The following is a 23,710-nucleotide window of genomic DNA, read 5'->3' as shown; positions in this document are numbered from 1 at the left end:
TTGTATGAGCAGACTTTGGCTCACAACAGCTCTTGAACCGCAATCAGAAAACAGGGGAAGTGCTAGTTGGCCCAGTTAAAACCATGCAGAACCTCTTATCCATGTAAAATGAAGTTCCAGGGCACAGAATCTTTCCTTAAACTGGCACTTTACCAGCATACCCACAGCCTCTGGTTTCTTCCTGTACCACTTGCACAAGTTTAAAGTTTGGGAGCCACTATGCATAATACTGGCCATTTCCTGTTGACACAAGTAGTCAGAAGAGGGCAAACATCTGTAGATGCTGCTTTAACTTAAAGTCTATCTCTGCATAGCCTGACAAGACAGAACAGTTTCTTATGTGCTTTAACTCAAGGGAAACCTCTGGTGCCAACCTGCTTGATGTGGCATAGCTCAAAGTGGAGCACTAGGTGTGAACTGTCAGAGATATCTTACAACATTGCACAAAAAACTTTCAAGTACTGAAAAGAGGAAAAGTACCAATTTACTGAAAAAAATGGTGAAGTGGGTTCTGAGAATGGAAGGTGAGGTAGAATAATTCCACTTCCAAGTACTGACGTTATTTACCAGCTCAGTAAAGAAGCACCTGGTAGAATACGATGCATAACCTCCACCTAAGGATTTCAACAAGTCCTCCATTAGGGTTTCAAAGCACTTACAAAAGTTACTCTGTACTGACAAACAGGCAAAAAGAAAGAAATGAAGTAATTCAAAACCAGAGGAGGTCTGGATAGAAGCACAGATTTCCTGTGCTTTTAACCAGTCGTGAGTGCGCTGCCTCACAGAGCCCACGCATGTGATGGAAACTCGTCAGAATCAAGGATCATTGCACAAGACAGAGGATACAAGAATGGTAAAACACATTCACCCAGCAACTCACTCAAGCCACAACTCAGAACAGGAAGTTTCACAGACTTTCAATTCCCACACCAAGTTAAATCAATGTAAATCAACTAAATTTGAGAGAAAAAGCCTCAAATGGAAAAAAGTCTTTTTATGCCACCCACTACCAGAAAGATTATTGTTCTTGCTCCAAAACTATTACTGATTTCAAAGCTGCTTGAATTTAGAAATACAGGGATTATTTCCTCTGTTTGAGTTTCTACACAGGAAAACTGAGTAAGCCCTACAGTTAACTAAGCCAAAAAACAAACAAACAAAAAGGTAAAGAAAAAAGACATGAGGAAGATGGCCGCTGCTGGGTCAGGATGGTCAGAATTCCTTCCTGCTGATAGGAGAGCACTGTCAGAGCTCCCCTAGGAATGGGAATGGCAGTTTTTCAAGTCTTTCTTAAATCAGGCCTTATGTACCGCCCCCTCCCCCCCCCCCCCTTATTTCTCTGATCCACAGGAATTTTGGGACCAAGCCTTTGTGTCTTGACATGAAATGTTGGCGATATTTTCAGCACAGGAATTGTGCTGGAACATACCATGTACAGTGTCCACTCTCGTTTTCCTGACATTGGCCATGACCAGATGCTTCACAGAAAAAATTAAGTCACTTCAAGAGGCACCAATCCAAAAAAGAAGTCCCTCCTTCACCACCAGGAGTTAAAAGGGTTCCCTGGTTTCCTCTCTGATGTTGCTGTTCTGTGTTTTAAAGATCATTACTGTAACAAATCTGGGTGTTCTTGCTGGCCATACAAACATGCCACCATTTCTGAATCCTTCCACACTCTCATCTTTATATCCAGCAGTACACAGTTAAATATATATGTATATATAGATATATGTATGTATGCATGTATTTGTGCTTCCTGGTACTTGTTATAAGCTCAAGTCTGTACCTCCATATAGAAAGGGAGCTGAAGCGGGAAGGGTCTGATTCTGTACTCTCTTTTTTTCCTGTTCATTTGTTACCAGTGAAGGATATCAGATGTGACAGCCCTGGAGACTCAAGTCCTTTGTCTACACAAAAGGTCCAGTTCTGTCAGCAAGAGGGTGGGACCTCACTCTTACACTATTTCAACAGTATGTTTCAATCAACAATGCCTTGAGAAACTTCCAAGAACCACCAGCAGAAGTCAAAGGAATGAGTGGTATTAAGACTAACTAGTCAAGGTTCTCTCTGAGAACTACCAAGAAAACCAATTAAGACCAATTGCATTCATCATTTAGGCTGGAAAGCATCTAAGACCGTGTAACTGTTTACTTATGGATCACTTAAAAATAACCCTATAGAAAACAACCATTAAGTTGCTACTAGCACGTACTGGATTTGAAATAGCAGTTTCTCATTTCACTAGCAAAGCAGCCTGTTAGCAAAGCAAACCAGGGCTCAGCAAAAGCAAGCCTACACCAGCCAGGGTAGGAGAAGGGTTACCAACATACAGGTTAACATGTCAACAAAATGTGCTGTGCACTCTGTTCCCCGAAGTGATTTTATTTTTTTTTTTTCCACTAGCAGCAATTCCACAAGTACACAGGAGTCAGAAAAAAAAGCGGAAGCAGCTGTGAAATTGTCTCATCTACTTTTACCATCCATATGGAGAAACACACAAAGATACTAACAGGCATACAGTGGGGAAAAAAAAACCAAACAAACCTAGATTAAGTCTTTAAACTTTTTTTTTTTTTAACATTTTTTTTAAGGAGATATAGTGCTTTCTGAGTGTGTAAATTCTCCAGAAGCACTGTCTCTTTAAAGTTGGAATGCAACTTTTTTCACCCACAAGGAAAAGTGCAGTTTCCCAGGTTCTTACTGGAAAGTTTTCTTGGGAAAATATTCCTTTCCAAAGTGTTGTTTTTACACTTTTGGTTCACTGGTTGTATGACTTGTAATGCTTTAATAGTGTTTTTACTCCACGAATGTTTGTAATAACTTAATCCATCCTATTTCCTACAGTATCTCCTTTTAAGGATAATTATATCAATATGTTTGACATTTTGTAATCCAAATAACTTCTTTTTTTCTAGACTTTGTTTTCAGTTGGGTGATTCAAAACAAGACTTAATTGTATGTTCCTGGCCCTCACGATTTTCTGAAAAAGCTGCTGCACAATAAAACTCAATAAATAACCCAAAGCCCATTAGAAACAAGAACAATTCTGCTTAGTATTTTGTTAAATTATCACAGTTTTCTTTTCTAATATGAGAGATCACAATTACCTACAATCTGCTGCATTTTCCAAGACAAGAATCTCATGCATGTATTTTATGTACATCTGCCCCAAGAAAGCTTTCTTTGGTTTCTTTTTGGGTTTGTCTGGGTTTTTTTTTTTCCCTTAAAGAAGCTGCAATGGGATGTGTTCTGTGATAGGCTAAAAATATATATAGCCATAATTAAATGCTATTACATATAGCATTTTATCAAAACCCTAACTGTATCTATTCACAACAGTAAACTACCCAAGAACCTAAGCTGATTGAACAGGCTTACAGAAGTCTTTTCCAAAAGCTACAGATGGTCTTCTGCAAGAAGATCTATTGTTCAACTCAATTCTCCTCAAACTTCTGTGCTATTTTGCCAGTCAGGCCTCAAAACACTTCACATATTATTGGAAATCAGGAATTAATAATTTATGGTTCTGCACTGGTTTGTGAACTACTCCTCATTTATCACTTCAGAGTTTAGCTCCTCCCATCTACATAAAGGCAAAAATCAGGTCTCCTCTCCTGCCTTTTCTAATGCTTCATTTATAATACAGACTAGCAAAATGGCTTTGCACTTGATCCTTATTTAGAACATTCTGACCATAAGTTTATGTAAATTATTAAATTTAATGACAGCGATATCTAATCATGTCAAGGGAGGTCTGGTCTTTATTGTGTAAGGTACAACACAGCCAGCAAGCAGTCCCTCTGATGATGAGTTTACAGAGTATGGGAATGATAAAGAGATGAAATGACTCATGTGGAGACAGTCAAAAGGCCAGCTTCAGGACTAGTGACAAAAGCAGTTTCCTCAAAGCAAAGTTCAGTCTCAATTTGATTTTTCTGCCTCTACATCAAATTAAAAGACAACACTGCAGACTAACTAGAACCATCTGGCTTTTACTGCTGCTTAGACTACAGACACATTCTAAGGCAGTCAAAGAGAATTTTGGTAGGCATAACATCTATTGTCCCCTCAAAGGTCCCTTCCTTAATACTGAGTGAGGGATGCAGTAAAGCTGCTTCTTAGCTGTTTATAAAGGAAATCAGAATGTCCTTTGGTAAGATGCTGTCTTCTTTGCTTACGTTCACTGTGCAACAGTGGAATTTTTGCTTTTTCCCTGTCCTATGCAGCAACTAGAGGCTAGACCTCTCCAGCACACCAGAACAGACTATTACCCATTCTGTCTCTTGTTCTTTCTAAGATTAGAGATACTTCTAAAACACATACAATATGTACCTGGTGAAAATTGTTACCAGAATGTTTCAATCTCAAGCTCCCTCTCTCTGTAAATAAGTTACAGAAAGAAGCCAAATGACAGCACTTGACAACGTGAAGCATGGTGCCAGAATGCAAACCAATAAAGTTTCTTCTTCTTGAATGTGACAAAATGCTTATTTTAAGCATACTGAAACAATAAAGTGCTGATTAACAAGCAGCATGTTCTTCAAGGAAGCCTATGAGAGTGTAGTCTTGTGCTGAAGGCAGAAGGTAAATGCAGAAGGTATGCAATCACAAGTATGGGAACAGCTCCATGTATCAAAAGTTAGCTTTAAACTAACTCATGTTAAATCCAGTGACAGAATATCTTGAGCTACATGAAAGACTGACCCAGTGTCATGGACAAATATTTCTGAGCTCATCTAGTATAATACATGTGGTAAGGTTTATTTCTCAACTAGCTAGCTTATAGATGTCTCGAACATATCTACACTGCATGTCTTTGGCTGCTACCTTATCTTGGTACAAACGGGTAGATTCGAGTCTCCAGGGATTGCTAGTGACTGATTGCTTCAGCCTTAGCTAGAAATTACAATGATCTGTTCGTAGGCAGCCAGTCACACGTTGGCACAGTGTTCTGCAGAAATTAATACAGACAAAGCTGAAAATAATACTCACCCACGGAGTCTAAAAATAAGCGATAAAATTTCCCCTCCTCATTTCTTTCTGATTGTTTCCCCTCAGGTGATGACACCATTGCCCTTTCCAGCTCTCCTGAAATGCAACATGTGCTCTGGGTCACAGGCTGTTCTGGGGAACTTTTAATTTTACTTAGGTTTACAGTTTTGGGATGTGCTCTGTGAGGCAAATCAAGAGCTTATTAGACCAGAACAAACAACAGAAGACACCAGTTTAACATGGCCTCTGAGAATCAGATACCTAAAAACATATTTAAGTACATATAAATGAAGATAGAAAGCATAGGCACAAGTGTGCTATGCACTAATCACAGCAAATGTGGTGTTTTCAGCTGTCCTACTACGAAGAAATACATTCCTTCAGAGTATTTTTGGTATGACAGACTCTGTTTAGCTTACCCATACAGCTCAGCCCATTTCAGACTTCAAAAACAAGCCAATTAAAATACTAGAAGCTTACAGGGTATTGATCGCTTTAGACCATGCAATTTAATGCACTGTGTTTCATGCAAACATGGGAATTCTGAGAGCACAAGATCCTTAAAATCAGTAAAAAGGGAAATAATTTAACAGGATGACTGCAGAAAACACAAGTTTCTGCCAAGAAAACAAGCTTTCTAACAAGAGGACAAACGGAGAGGAGTCCAAATGAAACTACCTGACAATGAGGAGTAACACTGCTAGTTTGGGGGCAGTCCGAAACCTATTTCTGTAGTGTTGGTATGTCCTCATGCATATACTTTATGAACTAACAAATTTTCCAAAAACATCTTATGAGGGAAGTAAAACAAGTTTCCATCTCCCAGCTGAGAAGAGTGAGGTCAGTAGGTGTGAATACAGATGGAGCTGTGGGATGGAAAAAAAAAAAAAAAAAAGGAGTTCTGGGATTATGCTCCAGACTTACTATTTCTGTGGTATTTAATTTAGAGAATTTGGTGAAGGGAGATGAATCAGTTTTTCATTATACATTATGTATATATGCATGCAATCCCTGACATAATGTGTCCCCCAGCCTGGTCCAAGACCTACCTCAGTGCACACAGTACAACTCCTCATGCCTAGATGACTGCAGCAGAAATGACTTTGGTGATTCTCCACATGAAGGGCACACTGCACACCATAGGAATAATGTCACACTGCCAGATGCATGCTCCACTACATTCTTCTAGTCCTGAAGGAAAAACACTTTAAATTCAGTAATATATAATATTCCTGTTAATGTGAGACAGGAGACTGGCAACATGCCACTAACAGAGCTAAGCAATGGAAAAAACAGAGAACTAGTACAGCCTCACAATCTGAAGCAGACAGACCTATTGTAAGCTGTCTCCATCCTTGGGGCTGGATGGTCCAGGCTTATTTATGAGCATAATATTTACAACTAACACACATGAAATACATTATGAGTAGAAATAAATCTCCTAACATGCACAGAGAACAGCTAAGATAAAAGAATGCATATGGTAAACTAGGTGAATGTTTGTCATTAAAAGTGTGGTACTAAAGCCAGAGCACGTCTTTGGGGCAGAGGAGATGGCGTATTTGCACTCGAGTTTATCAGTACTCTGGAAGACATGAGCTATTAGGCAAAGACTTTAAGAATGATCTTTTTCTTCTTTTTCTAGTGAATTCAAAGCTGATGAAAGACACTACGATAAAAGCCCTCGGGAGTAAAACACTGCTTGAAAGGAAGATTAGCCTTACACCTATGCAAAGACCCAGGGAACAACAGGCCAGAGTTCAGTTCCCAGGTCTTGCATTATCTCAAGCAATATCCTTACTGCTTCTGCACCTGTGTGTATATCAGAAACAGGTATAAGTAGGAAATAAGAAAGGGCTACTTAAAGGCCAGGAAGGACCTTGCTTAATTAAGTGTTCTGACTTCCTGCATGACACTACAAGCAGTAGGAACTCCCTGCATTACTGCCTAAATTAAATCATCACCGAGGAGATAAACTCTTCAGAAAAACAACCATCCATTACTAAATAACATGACTAGCAAATGGGCATGTCAATTCTAGTTTCTCTTTAATTACAAAAAACAAACCCCACTCCCAAAAGAGCTGATGACAATTTCCTGATGATCTCTCTTGTCTTTTGAACCTTACACAGCAGACTAAATCAAGCAGGCTCCTCAACCTTATTTGGTTTTAGATGGAACACGAGGCAGCAATCACTTAAACACATCTATACTTGACATTTCTGCTACAAAGCTGTACTGATCATAGATCATATCTCGTCATGTCCAGCCAATCCAATTAGGCCCAACAACTTCACCTGGATTCATCTCTTCCTTTGACACTAAGGTTTAAGTGTCAATTTCTTTGGAGCTCTTTGTGATGGTGACTCTTACCCAGTGGGACCCAGATAGAAGCTAACCAACTCATCTTATGCAGGGTGCAGAACAGCCACAGCAGCTTGTCAAGCTGTTACTTTTCCCCACAATCTTATGTTAAAACGTCTAATTCCAGTGTTGTGGGACATACTAATAAAAAATAGGATAATAATGGAACCGGTCTGTGGTACAAAACAGAGTAGCAACTTTAGCTAACTAAACATCCTGTCCTAAACGAGCACCATGACATGTTGTTTTGGCTACTACACATCTCTTTCAGAGTACTTTCCACTTTTTAAAAGGGAGCAATCAAATTCCTGTGAGAGCAGCAGAGATGAACTGAAGTAACAGCAAAGTGGATTTGGGGAACAGGAGATGTCAGCTGGTGAAAACACTTCAAAAATCAGCCTAATTTTAAATTCACTCATGAAAGGAAGAGTAGCATGAAGTTACTGTTTGATAGCAGTACAGTTTTCATGTGTCAGGAAGGCATCAGCTTTTTTTTTTTCCTTGAAGTAGTCTAAATGGATTTGATTTACAGATGCTGGGACCTGCAAAGTAACAGCAAAGGCAGGCAAACACCTACTTTAGTATCTATAACTAGGTGCTGCAGTTCTGACATAACTAGATTTATTTCAGGCAGAATGACCTTTCACACTGGCAGTGTCACAAGATAGTTTCAGGTTAGTGGGTATAAGACAACATAAATAAACCAAACTCAGCCTGTGTCCCATATAATTAAATAAATGTCATATGGGGAAAAAAAAAAAAAAACAACAACCCCCCAAAAAACTATAGCTCTACCATATTTTACTGTCAGGCCTTCTACAGTAGTCTCATTTCATGTTTCTTTTATCAAGTTAAGAGCTAACGACAGGCAGAGTCAGAATAAATATAAAAAAGGAAGTAATTTTGGAAAGGTAGTAAGGATAGGGGGTTGGAACTAGATGATCTTAAGGTCCTTTCCAACCTTAACTATTCTGATTCTATGACATATTGCTTATTTCTGTAATACAATAAAATTATTACCCCACTAGATTGCAACTAAAATACAGCCTTCTTGGTGAAAAGATTTACACTTGCCTCCACAGCTCTGATTATACCTTAGGGTTTACTAGATTTTCTTTCTAAAACACTAGCTAGTCCTTACAAAAAGTTGCAAAACTAACTAAACCTACTATCCACATTTGTTGAAGCCATAAATAAATACCCATCTGCTGAATTACCCTGTATTTTAAATTGATTTTATACAACATTCTAGTTATGGATAACATCATACCACATTAACTAGTGTTGGTAATTTTGCTCCATTCTTTTATGGTTTCATGCCCATAAACAGTACAGGTGATCTTCTGTCATTACTACAGATATTAGTTACGGATTTTTTTTTTTTTTTTTGGTGGAGCCCTTTAGTATCTTCACTGCAAATGAAAGGATGGTTTAGAGAAAAGAGGAGAAACCCTGACTGCTGACGGCTGTAATCCTGTGAGACATGCTTCAAATAAATAAGAAAAAACCCAGCAAGAAATACAAAAACCTCATCAATTATTTGATCCTGAATTCAGAGCCAAAATACTTGAAAGTGTGGGGAGATTATACAACTCCCTCAGCAGAATTCTAGGCTGAGCCACAGAACCCACAGCTTCATGCCATCAAACCTAATCTTTGTTTGAGATCTAAAACATTCTCTCCAAGAGTTTTCAGTCATATTGCAAAATTGTGGGGGGAAGATGAAAGGCAGAGTCTCCCCGCCTCTCTCACACACTAACCCCGGGGCCTAGAAACATCAGGACTTGATTTAACCAAACACACACTGGGCCAGAAAAATGATGAGTGATCTTGGACTTGACTGACACACAGAAGACTTCATCTGATTCACAGTTTTCTAACACAATTTTTGCATACCTCAGACCCTTGAGCAGGTTGTACCCAAATTAGATAGCCAGCCAGAAAGCTTCCCCTCCCTGGCCAAAATGACAGCAAAGTCAGAGTCAGTCAGTCAAAGTGCTTCCTCACTGGGGTAAAGTACAGCAACTTTACAGCTTCCAACAGGCACCATTTCAAGAAGCTGAGTCCCTAGGGCCTTCTCCCTACAAGGCAACTTATCTTTTCTGAGCTAATACTAACAAAAAGGTCTCCAGACCTTCCTCCTTAGTCAACTGAACTCTCCACTGTCTCTCTCCCAAAAGATCTACTGTCTCAATCTGTACCACATAAAGGCTGGACCAAGCAAAATCTGCTTGCTCCCAAATAGGCTTCTTAAGCCTCTAGCAAAGCAAGAGTAGGGTATTTGTTTCTAAATCACCAAAGGAGGATTAGGCAGGGAAATTATAATCCTAACCAGCCTGATACCTGGTATTCATTCTAAGGGAAGGAAAGATACATTTCAATACCTGGAAATCACTAGCCAGTGAGCCTCTTTGCCCGAGGGAGGATATCACAGATTACAGTTGCTAGCTGTTCCCTTGCTTGGTCATTCTCTTTTGTCTGTAACATTTCTCAATAACTGAGTCTGATCTGAAGAAAACTAGAGCAGCTGGGCTATCTTCTGAAACTTTCTTCTGTTCTCCCTCTATTTCAGTACCCCAAACTAAAAATTAGGTCAGACATTTTTTCATCCACGCTGTCCAACCTGCTTTGATCATAAACTCCTTGCGTTTTATATGATGTTTACATCTAAGTCCTATTGCAATGACATCAGAGCCTCCAAATATCATTTTAGCACAAATTAAAGTGCTCATGCTCAGAAAACCATTTATCTTTACCCTATAGGAGTTTCAGCAGTGTTGTTATTTTTGAGGAAGAATTGTGCAGGCTTCTTGTCAATTGGTTTAGGTTGCCTAAATGAAGCTAAATTGCTTTTACCATCTCTAGCTGCTGCTGACCACATGTACAGCTTTCTCCATTTAATTTAATCCATCAGCCAAAAGCAAAACAATTTTCCTTCTGTGCACTTTCTACAAACAGGGTATGGGAAGAAGAAGAAAAACACACAAAAGGAAAGAAAAATAACACCACATCACTTGCAGCATCTTTACATGTAATAGTAACAGCCTCTTGGTGCCATCATCAGCCATGGCATTTCATTCACACAGAACACTTGTGGGCACATCACATATGCTTTTCCATTCAATGTATTTTTAAATGTTTCCCAGGCAACTGTTTCAATACAGTATGCTTCCTTGGCAACCTGGTACCCACAAATGCCATGCCAAGCTCCCTAGTCCTCTTTTTAGGTCTTTCCATCTTGGCACATAAATGTCATGAATTAATTTTCTATATGTAGCCACACAGGTACTGATGTGTCCTTATACTTGAGAAGGGAAGGCTGAATTGATGAGTTGTGCACTGGCAATGGCTTTCATTGAAAAGACAGTGTCACCTACAGCTAAAATCAGGGAGAGCCTACAAAACTGTCTCCACTCAACTGACTTTCTCTGGAAAGAGCAATGAGCCTGCACTTCCCAAATTGAAACTGCACGTCATCTTTATTCTCCTGACTATGCTAAAGGAAGTCTTACGTACCTTTCATAATTTTGTGGTTTGAATTGTAACACATCATGTTGATGAAAATAGTCAGAATTTCCTATTTCACTGCAGACAGTGATTAACACTGTACTGAGCTAGCCAGTATGATTGAGTTACTCTTTCCAGTGCTGCATTTGCTGACACTGGGCTGCAGAGATATGCCGTAAAGTCCATTCACTGCAGCAGCTTTCACTGATGCTCTACAATACCTGCTTCAGTCTCCTGTGCCATTTTGGGGCACATTTTCCTTCATGATATTTAGCAGAATGAAGGTGTTGATCCCCAAGTCACAAACTATTTGACAAGGACAAAAAATTACCAATGCATACTCCTAAACCAAGCACTGATTAATAGAATAATTTAAACATAATAATGTTTCCATATTCTAGCAAGGCACAACTTATTCTGAACATTTTTATTTGACGCAGGAGCTGTCACTACAGAGCCAAAGATATTTCAGAAGGACTAGAACTGTCTGCAAGCATCAGTCACCAAAAAACCTCAAAGTTTTAACAAAAATTGCATATGCTTTAACCTCAAAGTGGTACATTTGAAAAAAATAATAGCACATGCATGCAATTACATCAGGCTTTGCAAGAAACACAGCAGAAACTATGGTATCTCTTCTTCATTGATTACTCCATAACAACAGCTGAAAATTACACTTTTTCCAGGCTATAAAATGCCTAGCACACCAAATTCTACACCAGCAGCAAAAATCTCCTCCCTGTCTGTGAGTTGTTGTATCTGTAATAGAGACCCTGCATTACCAGGCTTTCTAATTCTTCCCAAATGCAGAAGCTCTCATTCAATGTTGCAGCTGTTGGATAGGAAATCAGAAATAGCAGAAGGCGGATTAGTAGATAATGTACCAGTTCTTCCCCAGCAAATGTTGGCACCTGCGTTTTACACTCTCCCCTTTCCCTCAGCCCAGGAAAAGATCACTTCGTTGGTTTGGCAGGCAATTTACAGGCTTTAGTGACTGTGGAACTGCAAAAGGATTAGAATTTGTTGTAATAGCCCCTTCTTCCTGAGAGCAAAAGTTAAAACTGAGGCCCACTTTACAGCAAGCATCAGGGACCATGTAAGTAAAGATAAAGTGTGTGCAGCTTGATGAGACTCTACAGGGAATAGCTAACTACACATGCTGGCATTCCATTTAGAAGAAAATCCCTAAAGATAATCTGTAGAAGCATTCTAGCTTCCAAAAGCTCAAATCCCTTGACCACTGGCTCAAATCCAGACAAGGCTGCTGCTGATAAAGACTACTCTTTGCATTTCTACGAGAACTTCTTTCCAAGATCACAAACCACTCTTCATTACTTAATTATGCAAGACCCAAAGTCAGGCAAGAAGTAAAAAGATTTCTGTCAGCGGAAGAAACAGTAGTGCAACATAGAAGAGCCAAGAATAGGTCCTATTTTATACCCCACCTTCATGCTGTAAGTACATTATTAATTCTGGCAAGATGCAGATGAAAAATCTGAGTACACATAATGGACAAAGATTTCTAGAATGTCAGTATCAAATCTACAGGTAGTTGTAGGTAGAAGCAGACAGAGCAAGAATTAAAATGTTCCCTGATGTGCCTGCTCTCATAGGTTATAATGGGGCTGCATTAAACAGGTAACAATTAAAAAAAAATAAAAATAATGTCTTATAGCTTCAAGTTTTCAGTTAAATCCACAAGATGCAAAGCCACCTACAAGCTATAGTTGCTACAGAAGCAAGGTTTTTTTTTTCTTCTGCTTTTTACGATCAGCAGAAGCAGTAATAACGTTCACTATTCTTTTTACTATACTCTTTCATTTATGGCTCTTACCACACAATAACCATTTTTTATGCTGACCCATAATACAGCTTTTGCCAATGCTATAACAGATGACTCACAGCACTAACAGTGCCACACAGCAATACCTTCAGCACGAAAAGCAGACTCCACTTCTGCCTGCTACTTCAGGAGAAGTCACAGCTAACGAAATAAATCTGTTGGTACAATGCGTGACTTAGGAACAGAGACTTGTCAAAGTAGTATCCAAGGGATAGTAAGATATGTAAAATGCTAACGAAATACTACAGGAACAGAAGCAGAAACAATCATTAACATAGGTGTACAGAGAATTACGTACAGAGGCCTGCAGACATCAGCTCAACCTGACAGCTGATTTTTTTTAAAGCAAGATTTTTATATTGTTTGCTGCCGCCAAGTGGCAATAGGCAGTGCTGTGTCCTCTCATTCACAGCAGGCATTGAGGCTGGCAAGTAACATACCCAAAATTAAATGCTTTTCCATTTTTCTTCTTCAATTAACATCAGCAATTGTGAAATCAAATTTTGACCACTCCTCTGTCACCTCATTTTCAGCCATGTATACGTCTGATCCCCCTTTTCAATCTACATATTTGCTTTATTTATATTCTTGCTGCGTCTGCTGCTATAACCATGTCTCTTTCCACAGCAGGCCTAAAACCTTCACATTCACCCCTTGCCTCTGTTCTGCTTACCTTGTTCCATCTGGAACTTTTGGGAGAATGCCTTTCCTGACAGCGATGGAGAGGAGGCCATTATTTCCTGGAACCTCCTCTCATCTCAGTGGGAAGCAGCTTCTAAATGACAACAAAGTCAAAAGGCAGAACACTCTTTGTAACTGTTCTGGAATTCTTTGGTACTGCCATTGCTGTAACAAATATTAATACAGGGAAATGTTTGTCTGTGTGACAGTGACCAGCTTTTCATTTCTTTCATCCTGAATTTCATTCTCTTTGCCTATCATATAGTAGAAATGCCAATGCTCTAATATGACTGTGTTTTAAATTATTTTTCAGCTGGGCTATCTATTGTAGAAGCTTACATCATTCACATCAGTAACCAGACACTTTACATTTCTTTTTATCCTCACCCCTACATGAAAAGAAAACCCATTAAAGCTCTTATAATGTTAAAAATTAGTTACTACTTGGAGTAAAAGCCATCACCTCACTGCGGAGATGGACTCACAGAAACAAAAAGTACCTGAGCTAACACAGGAAAGCAGTGAACTGGACTGAGCATCCCAGATCTCTGACTGCTCTCCAACTGAATCATCTTCAGCCTGTTGCACAGTTGGAGGTGGATGTCTGCCTGTACCTGTCACTTCTCAGGTTAAATCTGCTGATCTACTTCAAACCCAAATCAGTGAACTCTGAATGGCATTTTTCTGGTTCAGGTCTGTTCAAGACACGCAGAAACTCAGGTCACCTGTTAGTTAGCACATTTTTTATGGTCCATGTGCTCAACATGGTAATTCACAGGCATTAACTTTTAACACTGCTGCTGTCAATATTGATGCCTCCGTTTTGGTCTGAGGGATGCAAGAATGAAACAGTCCACAAGACATTCAGCACCGCTCAAAAGCGGTTACAGAAAAGGAATGTGGAGTCATCTTTTCCCACTAATAAATTTGTCTTATGAAAGACAGTGTTCTGTACCTGCTCTCCCTCATACAGATCTGTTATCAGACATTTTTATTTCCTTGTACAATTATTCTTGTATCAATTATGAAGCACTTAATTGGCAGTTACCTTCCAATCCTTTTATCTGCTGTTGGAGAATTACGAAGAGGCTGTCACCGTTTCTCTGTTAGACCTGGTTTTGAAGAGGCCACAGCCTGTGTCTGCCCATTTGAAAAACTACGGGCAACGGCTCTGCGCTGAGGAGTGCTTTACCTCAAGTCACCCATCGACATTCTTACCAAAAAAGGCAAAGCGATCGCTTCAACAGACTGCTTCCTGAATGAGAAATTGTATCAGAGATGCACCCCCAATCTAGTTTTCTGTTTCGATTAACAATCTTTACCTGCAGCCTGACACCACCGTCAATGGCGCTGGCTGCCAGGGCCGAGCCACCGCCATTTTGTCCAGCCAACGCCAAGGGAGCATGCTGCATTTCCACAGCAGCGGCTCCACAGCCGAACCCCAAATACACCCAAACGTTACAAATACAGGCAGTTTAAGGAGTAAAGGCAACACGGGAAGGGCGGCTTTCGAGACAAACACCTTGAGGGTACTACACGTATTGCACCCCTTGTGGAGCGCGGCGCGGCTGAGCACAGCGGCTGGCGCGGGGAAGGGCAGGCTCCCCCTCAGAAGAGCGTGGTCCCCTCGCAAGCCGGCCCCTACCCTCCCACAGCGCCCATCCCTCGCGGGCGGTGTTGAGGGCGGAGCGGGAGCCGGCCCGCCCAGAGTCCCTACCCTGGCTGCAGGCAAATCGGGGTGGAGGAAGAGGAGGAGGAACCGCAGGTCCCTCCACCCGCCCTCCCGCGGGACGAGGGGAGCTGTGAGGCGGGGCCTCAGCTCCGCGCCTTCGCCATGTCTGAGGAAGGAGCCGCCAAGCTGCACCTCAAGCCCAGGAAGGAGCCAGCAGCCCGGAGCCAGGAGCACCCCGGGCGGCGCCAGGGAGTCAGGGCCGGGTGGATGAGCGGCTTCTGCCGAGGGGCCGGAGCTGCCTCAGCGGCCCTGGGGAAGGAACCCGCCCTACCCCTTACCGGGAAGATGGAGCTGGATCTTCAGCCGTACCTGAGGTGCGCCTTCAGCGCGTCGCTAACGGCGTTAAAGGCCTCTTGATAAGCGTCACCTGTGGGGCCTCTGGAAACATCGAGAAGTCACCTGCAAACTAAAGAGCGCTGGGCGCTGAGCTTTCTGCGTGTTCTCCCGCACAGAACAGCAGTAAGGATGGGGCTCGTTAGAAACGCTGTGAAAATTAAGATATCTTCTTTTCAGCAGGAATAATTCCTGAGAATTAAAGTTTCTTTTTTTCAGACTAACTTACAGGAAACCAGCAATAATTCCTGCTTCTTTCCAGCCCTCGAGACAGGGCTGAAGGCGAGGTGAAGAGACAAGAGGTTCTTGTGTCAGCCTGTCAGGACGAGCAAGCATGCCATCAGCTGTGCCCCCTCTGAAAATGGGCTTCCAAAGGACCATTGCTCCTCATCTTGAGGGTGGGAGAGACCAGTCTCTAGTTTATTCCATGTGCAGTGTCATTCCTGGACTGACACAAGAAAATACAGCAGTAGGAAGTGGCAATGCTGGAAGCAGTATTCTGACACGAACAGCCCGTCCATCTCTTGAAATTTTCTTTACACAGTATTACTAGTATAAAAACCTTTTAATTCTTACTTAGTAGTTAAACCTTCCTAGGATGGATCAGTTCAAGTTTACAATCAGTAGTTTTAAACGGCAGTGTGGCCAGGCATACATGGGAACCAGGGTGATTGCCATCCTCAGTGCAAACGCTGCAGTGATATCTGTGCTCAGCAAGTGTCAATTTGGGTATTTGAGAAGAAAAAACAGTGGCTACGCTTAACTGTTTCACATGGAAGTGAAGACCATAATAAATACTGCTTCTGGTTTTTACAAGTGAAACAAGGCTTTTAGACATTCTTCTAAAAATGGGTCATTTTTTGATAGCTGTATGAGTTTTGTAAGTCACAGTAAGCTGTAAAAATTATTTTTATGGGCTAAATAATGCCTCTGTGTTCCATAGAAACCTTGCTGTAGGCTAGATGGAGGTTCCATTGCTAAACAAATGTGTTAAACATCTGAATCTTTACTGCATAGGCCAATTTGCCTCACTTTTAAAGTAAAAAATCTGCATTTGTATGGTTGTACCTACCAATAAATGCTGTTTGCATGCCTCTGCTGTTTGACATGACAAAATTGTCAACTCGTATTTTTTGTTTAGCTCCTATAGTGCTACTTGGTCAAAAGAAAACAGGTAAGAATTGAGTTTTATCTTGTACAAGTGGAAAATTTCTAAGTATTTTCAATCATGAAGTCTCTGCCTTGTGCTTAGCTGGTAACAAAAGGAAAGGGGTCACCACACTTAGAACTAAGCTGAAAGAGGTGATGCACTGTCAGCTACTGAAGTTAATCTTAAAACTTCTGTTTGGATAAATCACAGTTAAGGGTAGCTACGTTTTTTTAACCATCAGCATTACAGGAGGGATAAATGAATTAAGAGCAAACTAACAGCAATGCAGAATATTTTCTTCCCTCTCCTACTCTCAAACTGTTGGACTGTCTCTGTTGTTACAGGTCATTGACTGACAGCTGCTCCTGGTTTGAAAAAGAAGACTTAAATGAGTGTGAAGAACCATGGGGTTTGTTACTGAAAGGCATCAGTCAAGATTCCCAACGCGCAGACTGGCAGGCAGTGCCCAGGTTTCCAGAGTTCTTTGGAAAGGTAGTGTGCTGTACCCTTGTTGTTTGCACTTTGTGTACTGCTTGTAGTAGTGACAGTTTGAATGATGATGTTAACGGGAAGAAATCTGAAATAGCTTTTAAACAGTACCGGGTTTAAGCTCTTCAGCTTCTACACGTAATGGTGTGACTTAGCACTGTTGTAGGACAACTACTGGGGCTTCTTTTGCTGTATGGCAAATTCTTTACAATGTTTTTCTGGAAAGAGTTACATGTCTAAGTATCCTGGCTGCTCAGAAGCACTGGCATCTCACTGATGGAATAAACAGGACATGGCAAACTGCAACAGAGAGGTTAATTACACAGAAACTACCATTTCATTGCTCCAGCAGTGGTAGGGAATTGTAGAATAGTTTGGGTTGGAAAGGACCTTAAGATCATCTAGTTCCAACCCCCTTCCATGGGGCAGTGATACCACACACTAAACCATGTCACCCAAGGCTCTTTCCAGCCTGGCCTTGAACACTGCCAAGGATGGAGCATTCACAATTTCCTTGGGCAACCGATTCCAGAACCTCATCACCCTCACAAGGAAGAATTCTTCCTTATATCTAACCTAAACTTCCCCTGCTTAAGTTTGAACCCATTACCTCTTGTCCTACCACTATAGTCCCTAATGAAGAGTCCCTCTCCAGCATCCTTGTAGGCCCCCTTAACACAAACCACACAGACCTTCTAAAGCAGAATTATTTTTCCTGAGCAGCAGCAGCTTGTTTTCATCCTTAGTCTCTATGGAACACATTAAGAAAGTACCCTGTTGTATCAATTTAGAAATGTTAAGGGAATACACATACTGTATAACCCCCAGGAAGTTCTTAATTGCTTTACAAGCACTGGAGAGGGATGTAAGTAAAACATTCTTCAGTGTAATTCAGCCTTCTGAGTATTTGTACTATGCTCATCTTTGGTTTCATGTATTGATGGAACGGCATTTGTTTTAAGACATTATTTGTATGTGTCAGAGCTCCAAGGAAGAGAGTCTACAAGAACAGGAAGTCTTTACAGCTGGAAAGAAAGACTTTCCATGGGTGTCATTCCCATCTTTTTGCAAAGAAGAACTTCTAAACCCAGAGGATCTTAGCTCCTATCAGCTAACACAGAGCCAGATCAACCACCTACATAAAGGACAAGGCCAAGCAGATAAACTGAGCAGTTTACCATGTGCAGCTGAGAAGATGTGCTGTGTAACTATTACAGATCAAGCCAAACATGTGGTTGGGGAAGACACAGAAGCTATTTCAAAACCAGATGCAAGTCTGAAGTCATGTAAACTCACTTGGCACGGGAGTTCTGTGCACCACTTGGCATTGCCACAATGCTCTGCAAAAGCTTTGAGCTATCAAGAGCATTGCAGAGGGACTGCACAGAACAGCATGGAAAATGGAAAAGAAAATCATGGAAAAGAGCTTCAGCTACAAACACATCAAGGGGATGTTTCCTTTGGAGAGGCCAGATGCTCACCTGCAGAAGAGAACCTGCCTCTTGCAAGTTTACCTCAAACCAAGAGCTGCAAGGAAGAAACAGAAAATCAGGGTGAAGGAGCTCCAACTCTTGACAGTTGTCCCATGTGTCTCATTTGCTTTAGTGGAATGTGAGTTGGGGGGGGTGGGGGGTAATAACTGGATAGTATACAAACGCCAGTCTGGTTCTGGCTGCATTCTCTATAGGCAATAAAGAAATTGGGCAAAACTTCTACTTTTTAAGTGTCAGAATCACCTACTTACAATTCAGTTTAGAAGCATATGTTTACTAGATTATATTGCTTCAAAAGGAAAGCCAAGTTTGAGCTCTCTGGTAAACCTTGATGCGTTAGCATTTTAACAGAATAAACATTTTTAAATACTTCAGTACAAAAATACTAGTGACATTTGTGTCATCATCCAAAAACCATTCTGGTGTAGCGTTCTCAATAGTTCAAAGCTAGTTTCAGACGTAGATGGATTAATCTTGTCTCTGTCACTTGCTCTTCTAGATCTGGACTTTGCTGTTATAGCCACAGTGGTACCTGTTCAGCCAGGACCCAGATGCCTCTGGCTGAGCAACTGTGGTCTTCATTTTAGATTTAGCTCTCAAGGTGTGGACAAGAGGGAAGGAAGGGGATATGTCTTGTATGCCAGCTCTAATTAGCACAACTGAATGAGACTCCATGCAATCGAGTATCCACTACTATAGTAAGAATTATGGTGTCTCTTGAAATTAACACCATTTAATAGTATAGTAAAATATAGTAAAAAAATAGTAAAACATGAGTTCTGCAACAGATCCTCTAACACTGTGAGGTTTCTGGCTGCTGCTTGGTTTTCTGTCTTTTGGTGGCTGAACAAAGAGACAGAATGATGACTTCAGGAGTATTTATACAATCATGGTCATTAGATCAAGAGATTTAGACAGGCTAATAACCATGCTTCAGGTCTTCATATTCAGTTCTGTGCTAGAGTGAAGGTGAAGAACAGTAAGTTAAGTGTTTGACTTTGTTTCTCATTGAACAAATTCTCTGTACTTGCAGGCTGTCACAACCAGACATTGATGAGCACCTTGCTATGTGCTTGTCTGAAAGTACAGATGATGTAGTGTGGTAAATCCTAAATCCAGAAGAATGAAAAGGAACCAAGCCAAGGAGGAACCTCTCTCATAAGAAAAGGAAAAACACGTGGAGGAAGCACGTCCTTGTCTCACACCAGTCACCTAAGTAGAACACCAAGCTCGGCGTCTTTTTCTCTTAAATCCTCTCAGAGGCATATGAAGTACTTCTGGTTCCCAAAACAGTGCTGGGGGCTCTCCCAGACACAGGGCAATCAGTGTTGGTACTCCTGGAAGCTGAGGACTTCTGAAACAATGTAGAATTGTAAATCCCTGAGGGACTCATGTTGGTGATGCCCCAAAGCTCTTCTGAGTGTAGAATAAACCAGCTGAACAGAAGGTAACTTAATGCAATCCAGAAGTTCACAGACCTTTTCTTTTTTCTAAACAGGTGATCTGTAAAAATAAGTGTGAAGTTATTAAAACTTAGCATCTTTAACATTTTAGAAGAACATATATGATTGTACAGCTGATTCTGTGAGTGTATCTATGTTAAAAGGAAACACAACCCAGACCAAGTAAAGGCTGTGAGGTTTTTTTATCTTTCTGAAGGAACACAGCTGAATTCAGAGCCTTAGGTTGGGGGTTTCTACATTAACAGGACTAGGCTAAAGTAATTGGGCTCTAGTAAGAGACCGCTCCTGCCAGTTCCACATTACTGAGATGCAAAACAAGATTTAATGCAGTCAGCCAGCCAAAACAGCTGCTTTTTCTATCAGTTCCATCCTGCCTGGATACCATCAAAGTTTGGGAATAAAGAATAAGTGACATTTAGTGATGGTTTAGGGATGGAGTGGGTTGTTCCTTTCCCCCAAGTACAGTCAGTTGTTTATAGACCGTGGTAATCTACTCATGCCACAGTGTTGCCAGTCACAGCCTCACAGCTCACATCTGTTTCCTGCCAGAGGGCTGTATCCAAGAGCAGAATAGTTGTGCCCATTCCAGCTATTCCAATCACAACTGCCTTCACACAGGGAAGAAGAGTACAACTCCAATTAACAACTTCAGCATCCAAACAGTTTCCTATTTCAGCAAACTCCTTGGTTTGGGTGCAAACCTGTGCCACAGAACATACATGGAATACAACATCCAAGTACAGGATGAATCAGAGATTCAATTCACAGTGCAGTCTCTTCCAAAAGCACAAGTGGGACTCAGGTCCATTTACTGAGAAATAATACGAGTCTATCAGCTTTGTCATTAAAGTCTTTAATAGATGTGCAAGAATATAAATGATCTTAGCTTTTAGGGATTAGTATACCATCTTCTGCACAATTAAAACTGGTCAGCAAAGATCCCAACTAATTAATTATACAAAACTACAAGAACATATTTACTGGTTTACAATCATTAAATTAGCTAGAATTTTCATTTACTATTTCAAATAAGACAACTATATATCATTATCAGATCCATTTGTAATATATTAGGATTTATTTTTCCAAACCACACATTTAATTACATCCTTCATTTTCTTTATTTATAAAACAAGTACTTTATATAAAAAATTTCCCCTTCATCAGGAACAGAACATTATTCAAACACTTGCACATGAGCAACCAAACTTGGATCCAGCAAACTATTTGGCAACACAGCAACATTGTAAATGCCTGTAAATCTTTGAAATAAAATCAAGTAGTCTTTACAATGTTTGTTTAGCAAATGTGTCTTCGTGTTCTTCCTTCCCTCCCTCCCCAAATGTTCCAAAACCTAGAAAAAAAAGTTAAAAAACCACCCAACCCACGTTCTTAATATTTCCATTTTGATGTTCTCTGCCCTGTTCGTGTCACAGGACAGCTGATCTGTCATGGTCCCAGGCAGGAGCTGCCTGCAGTCACTCCAGTAACTACTGGTTCATTTTATTACCAGGGGAATTGAAAACACCCAAAAAATTATTCAGGATAAATAAATTACCAGCAAGAAATGGGGGAGGTGGAGGAGGGGGAGAGGAGTGATTATAAACTGTCAGATTACATTTAAAACGTAAATGTTTCCTTTAGTAGATAAAGTATCTCAAGTCCAGGCATTTGAGGCAAGTACTTCTTACCAGTTAAATTATTTAGTGCTGATTAAAACACATTTTTCTGAATATGAAAAGGTACAGTCCAACAGAGAAACCCACAGCTGAAACCTGAATGGGATCAACACAACCAGCACGGGCTGTGTACTCCTGGGGAAGGAGGGGATACAAGCACAGATTGTTAATCGGCAATTCATTGACAATTTGAAACAATGTTTTGGCAGTCTTGTCCTAGCACCTCATGACCTGGATGTGAATCCAAAAGATGTCATGTTCAGCACCTAATGCAATGCTGTACCCTGAGAAAACCAGATGTGAATGGAAAGCAAGCCGAAGTGTTGCAAGTCATGCTGCAGCTTACACCACATCAGGTGAGATGAGCACAGGGGCTTAGGGTTTCTTTTTTCCTTCCCACATAATTCCCCCCCCATCTCTACAGCCCATACCCTCAGAGCTAGCAAGAAGCAACTGGTGCTCCCAGAGGCAGGTACATCTTCACAGCTCCCGAAGCTCCAGATAGCAACATACACTCCCTAATCTCAAACATAGTGAGGTGAGCTTCTCCAAGCTGATAGACTTTGATGTAAACCAGCCCTTCCTTGCCCCCAACGCCCCCCAACTTCCCATGAGAAGGGATTTGATAGAGCTTTTGCTTTATCCAATTTCTTACAATATTCATTTTCCATCCATAAAAAAAAATTACTACTTTAATGCAAATCATTTTACCAAACCTTCCCATTTTCTGAATTAGAACGATTACTTATTAATAAACACTGAGTAACTGGAAGCAGACATTTTATCAGAAGTAGGAGGTGTGCTTTATCAGGAAAGTGTATTCTAGATTCTGGTTATTCTAGATTTACTACTTAGACTTTAAGGCTATGCTTTAGTTACACTTTTGTTCTATTTCTGAATATCTGTATGGCTGATAAAAATACTTTTCAAAAATCTAATATACAACTGTAGGTGTAGGCACTGCTTAAGTCTTTTCCTAACTCCTTTGTGTGCAAATTTAGTTTTCTTCAATTGAAACATTTTGGTAAATTTGGAGTTCTAAGACGACAGATTCAGAAATCTGCAAATTCTAATTTGGAATTAATATAGCTGAGTCACTCTGCATTTCAAATCCAATAAAGGTGCCAACAAACACCTGCTCAGCTGCAGCTGAGAATTGTTCTGTTCACACATTAATAGTCACTTAATATTAATGAGCAGAACTTACCAGGTTTAAGAATGTTCCAGATACATAATAATTCTTCAATGCCATTTACCCATTTAGGCACTTAAATCTTGTACCCAAATTTATGTTTTGATTGCTAATAAAACACAACTCCTTTTAAATATATCTAAGATGTTTAGACAGGTACCACTTGTGAAAAAAGGCATCAAAAATAAGCTTCAACACCACTGTAATGTATTTTATTCTTCAGGATGTTACACTGTAATACTCTTCAATCGGTAGCTCATTGCATCAAGCATTTGTAGGAAGTGTGTGGGTCTCAAAGTTTTGCAGAATCTCCTTTTCCAGGGATGCAATGAACGTCTCAATCCTTCATGAAACAGGCACAAAATGCAAATTCCTTCATTAATGAGGCCAGTTGTGTCAGTGCCCAGAACTTAAGAATCATCAAGTGGCAGAAGACACCCACCAAAATCATTGTTCTCTTCTTTGATTTTCAGCAGCAATTTGTTGGGTTTTTTTTTTTGTTTGTTTGTTTTTAAATCATTCGTCTCCATCCAAAATGTACAGTTCTCCAGCCTTGCATGCATATACTGTGGTTAAGGGCAAATTTAAAGTTCATTCACACTGTTCACAACAAAGATGTTGTTCCTTCATACCGTTTCTTCTGTTGACAGCAACAACGGATTAATGTATTCAAATCCTTCAAACTCTGACTGATCTATTCGCTTTATTATATCTCTGAAAAAAAAACAAGAGCATTGATTTAGTTTTATCAAGTACAAATGCTGGTTTTGTTCTCCAAATAACAAAATGCAT

At 40.4% G+C, this 23,710-nt stretch overlaps 2 protein-coding genes and 1 long non-coding RNA gene across 7 annotated transcripts in view; 1 reads left to right on the top strand and 2 right to left on the bottom strand.

Annotated features, from left to right (window-relative positions):
* Positions 1 to 4,183: 4,183 nt before the first annotated feature.
* LOC130603746 (uncharacterized) lies at positions 4,184 to 14,255 on the bottom strand. The gene is made up of 4 exons (XR_008973271.1): positions 13,888 to 14,255; positions 6,042 to 6,183; positions 4,993 to 5,088; positions 4,184 to 4,379 (listed from the first exon to the last, which is right to left on the bottom strand). It is a non-coding gene; the product is annotated as an uncharacterized LOC130603746 (long non-coding RNA).
* A 2,669-nt stretch (positions 14,256 to 16,924) lies between these two features.
* On the top strand, positions 16,925 to 19,780 carry FAAP20 (FA core complex associated protein 20). 3 transcript variants are annotated; one of them, XM_057417711.1, is made up of 3 exons: positions 16,925 to 17,094; positions 18,309 to 18,702; positions 19,084 to 19,244. In XM_057417711.1, the coding sequence occupies exons 1-3, from the start codon at positions 17,007 to 17,009 to the stop codon at positions 19,169 to 19,171; spliced, it is 570 nt and encodes a 189-aa protein (XP_057273694.1). In that variant the 5' UTR covers positions 16,925 to 17,006; the 3' UTR covers positions 19,172 to 19,244. The 3 variants fall into 3 exon arrangements, 2 of the variants coding, with proteins under 2 accessions (XP_057273694.1, XP_057273705.1); XM_057417722.1 differs by lacking the exon at positions 19,084 to 19,244 and adding an exon at positions 19,618 to 19,780 and having other exon boundaries at positions 16,926 to 17,094; XR_008973261.1 differs by lacking the exon at positions 19,084 to 19,244 and adding an exon at positions 19,618 to 19,780 and having other exon boundaries at positions 16,927 to 17,094; positions 18,074 to 18,702.
* Positions 19,781 to 23,103: 3,323 nt separating this feature from the next.
* Positions 23,104 to 23,710, bottom strand: part of PRKCZ (protein kinase C zeta) — a 40,556-nt gene continuing 39,949 nt past the window's right edge. For all 3 annotated transcript variants that reach the window (XM_057417653.1, XM_057417670.1, XM_057417660.1), the window contains one exon: positions 23,104 to 23,632. In XM_057417653.1, coding sequence (XP_057273636.1) covers positions 23,545 to 23,632 — 88 coding nt within the window. In that variant the 3' untranslated portion in view covers positions 23,104 to 23,544. The remainder of the gene's footprint in view (positions 23,633 to 23,710) is intronic.

This window comes from Pezoporus wallicus, unplaced genomic scaffold (genome assembly GCF_028554395.1).
Source record: "Pezoporus wallicus isolate ANWC-B61680 ecotype Strahan unplaced genomic scaffold, APGP_CSIRO_Pwel_v1 contig_13766, whole genome shotgun sequence".
NCBI classification, from domain to species: domain Eukaryota; kingdom Metazoa; phylum Chordata; class Aves; order Psittaciformes; family Psittacidae; genus Pezoporus; species Pezoporus wallicus.
This window is presented reverse-complemented; position numbering and strand designations above follow the sequence as displayed.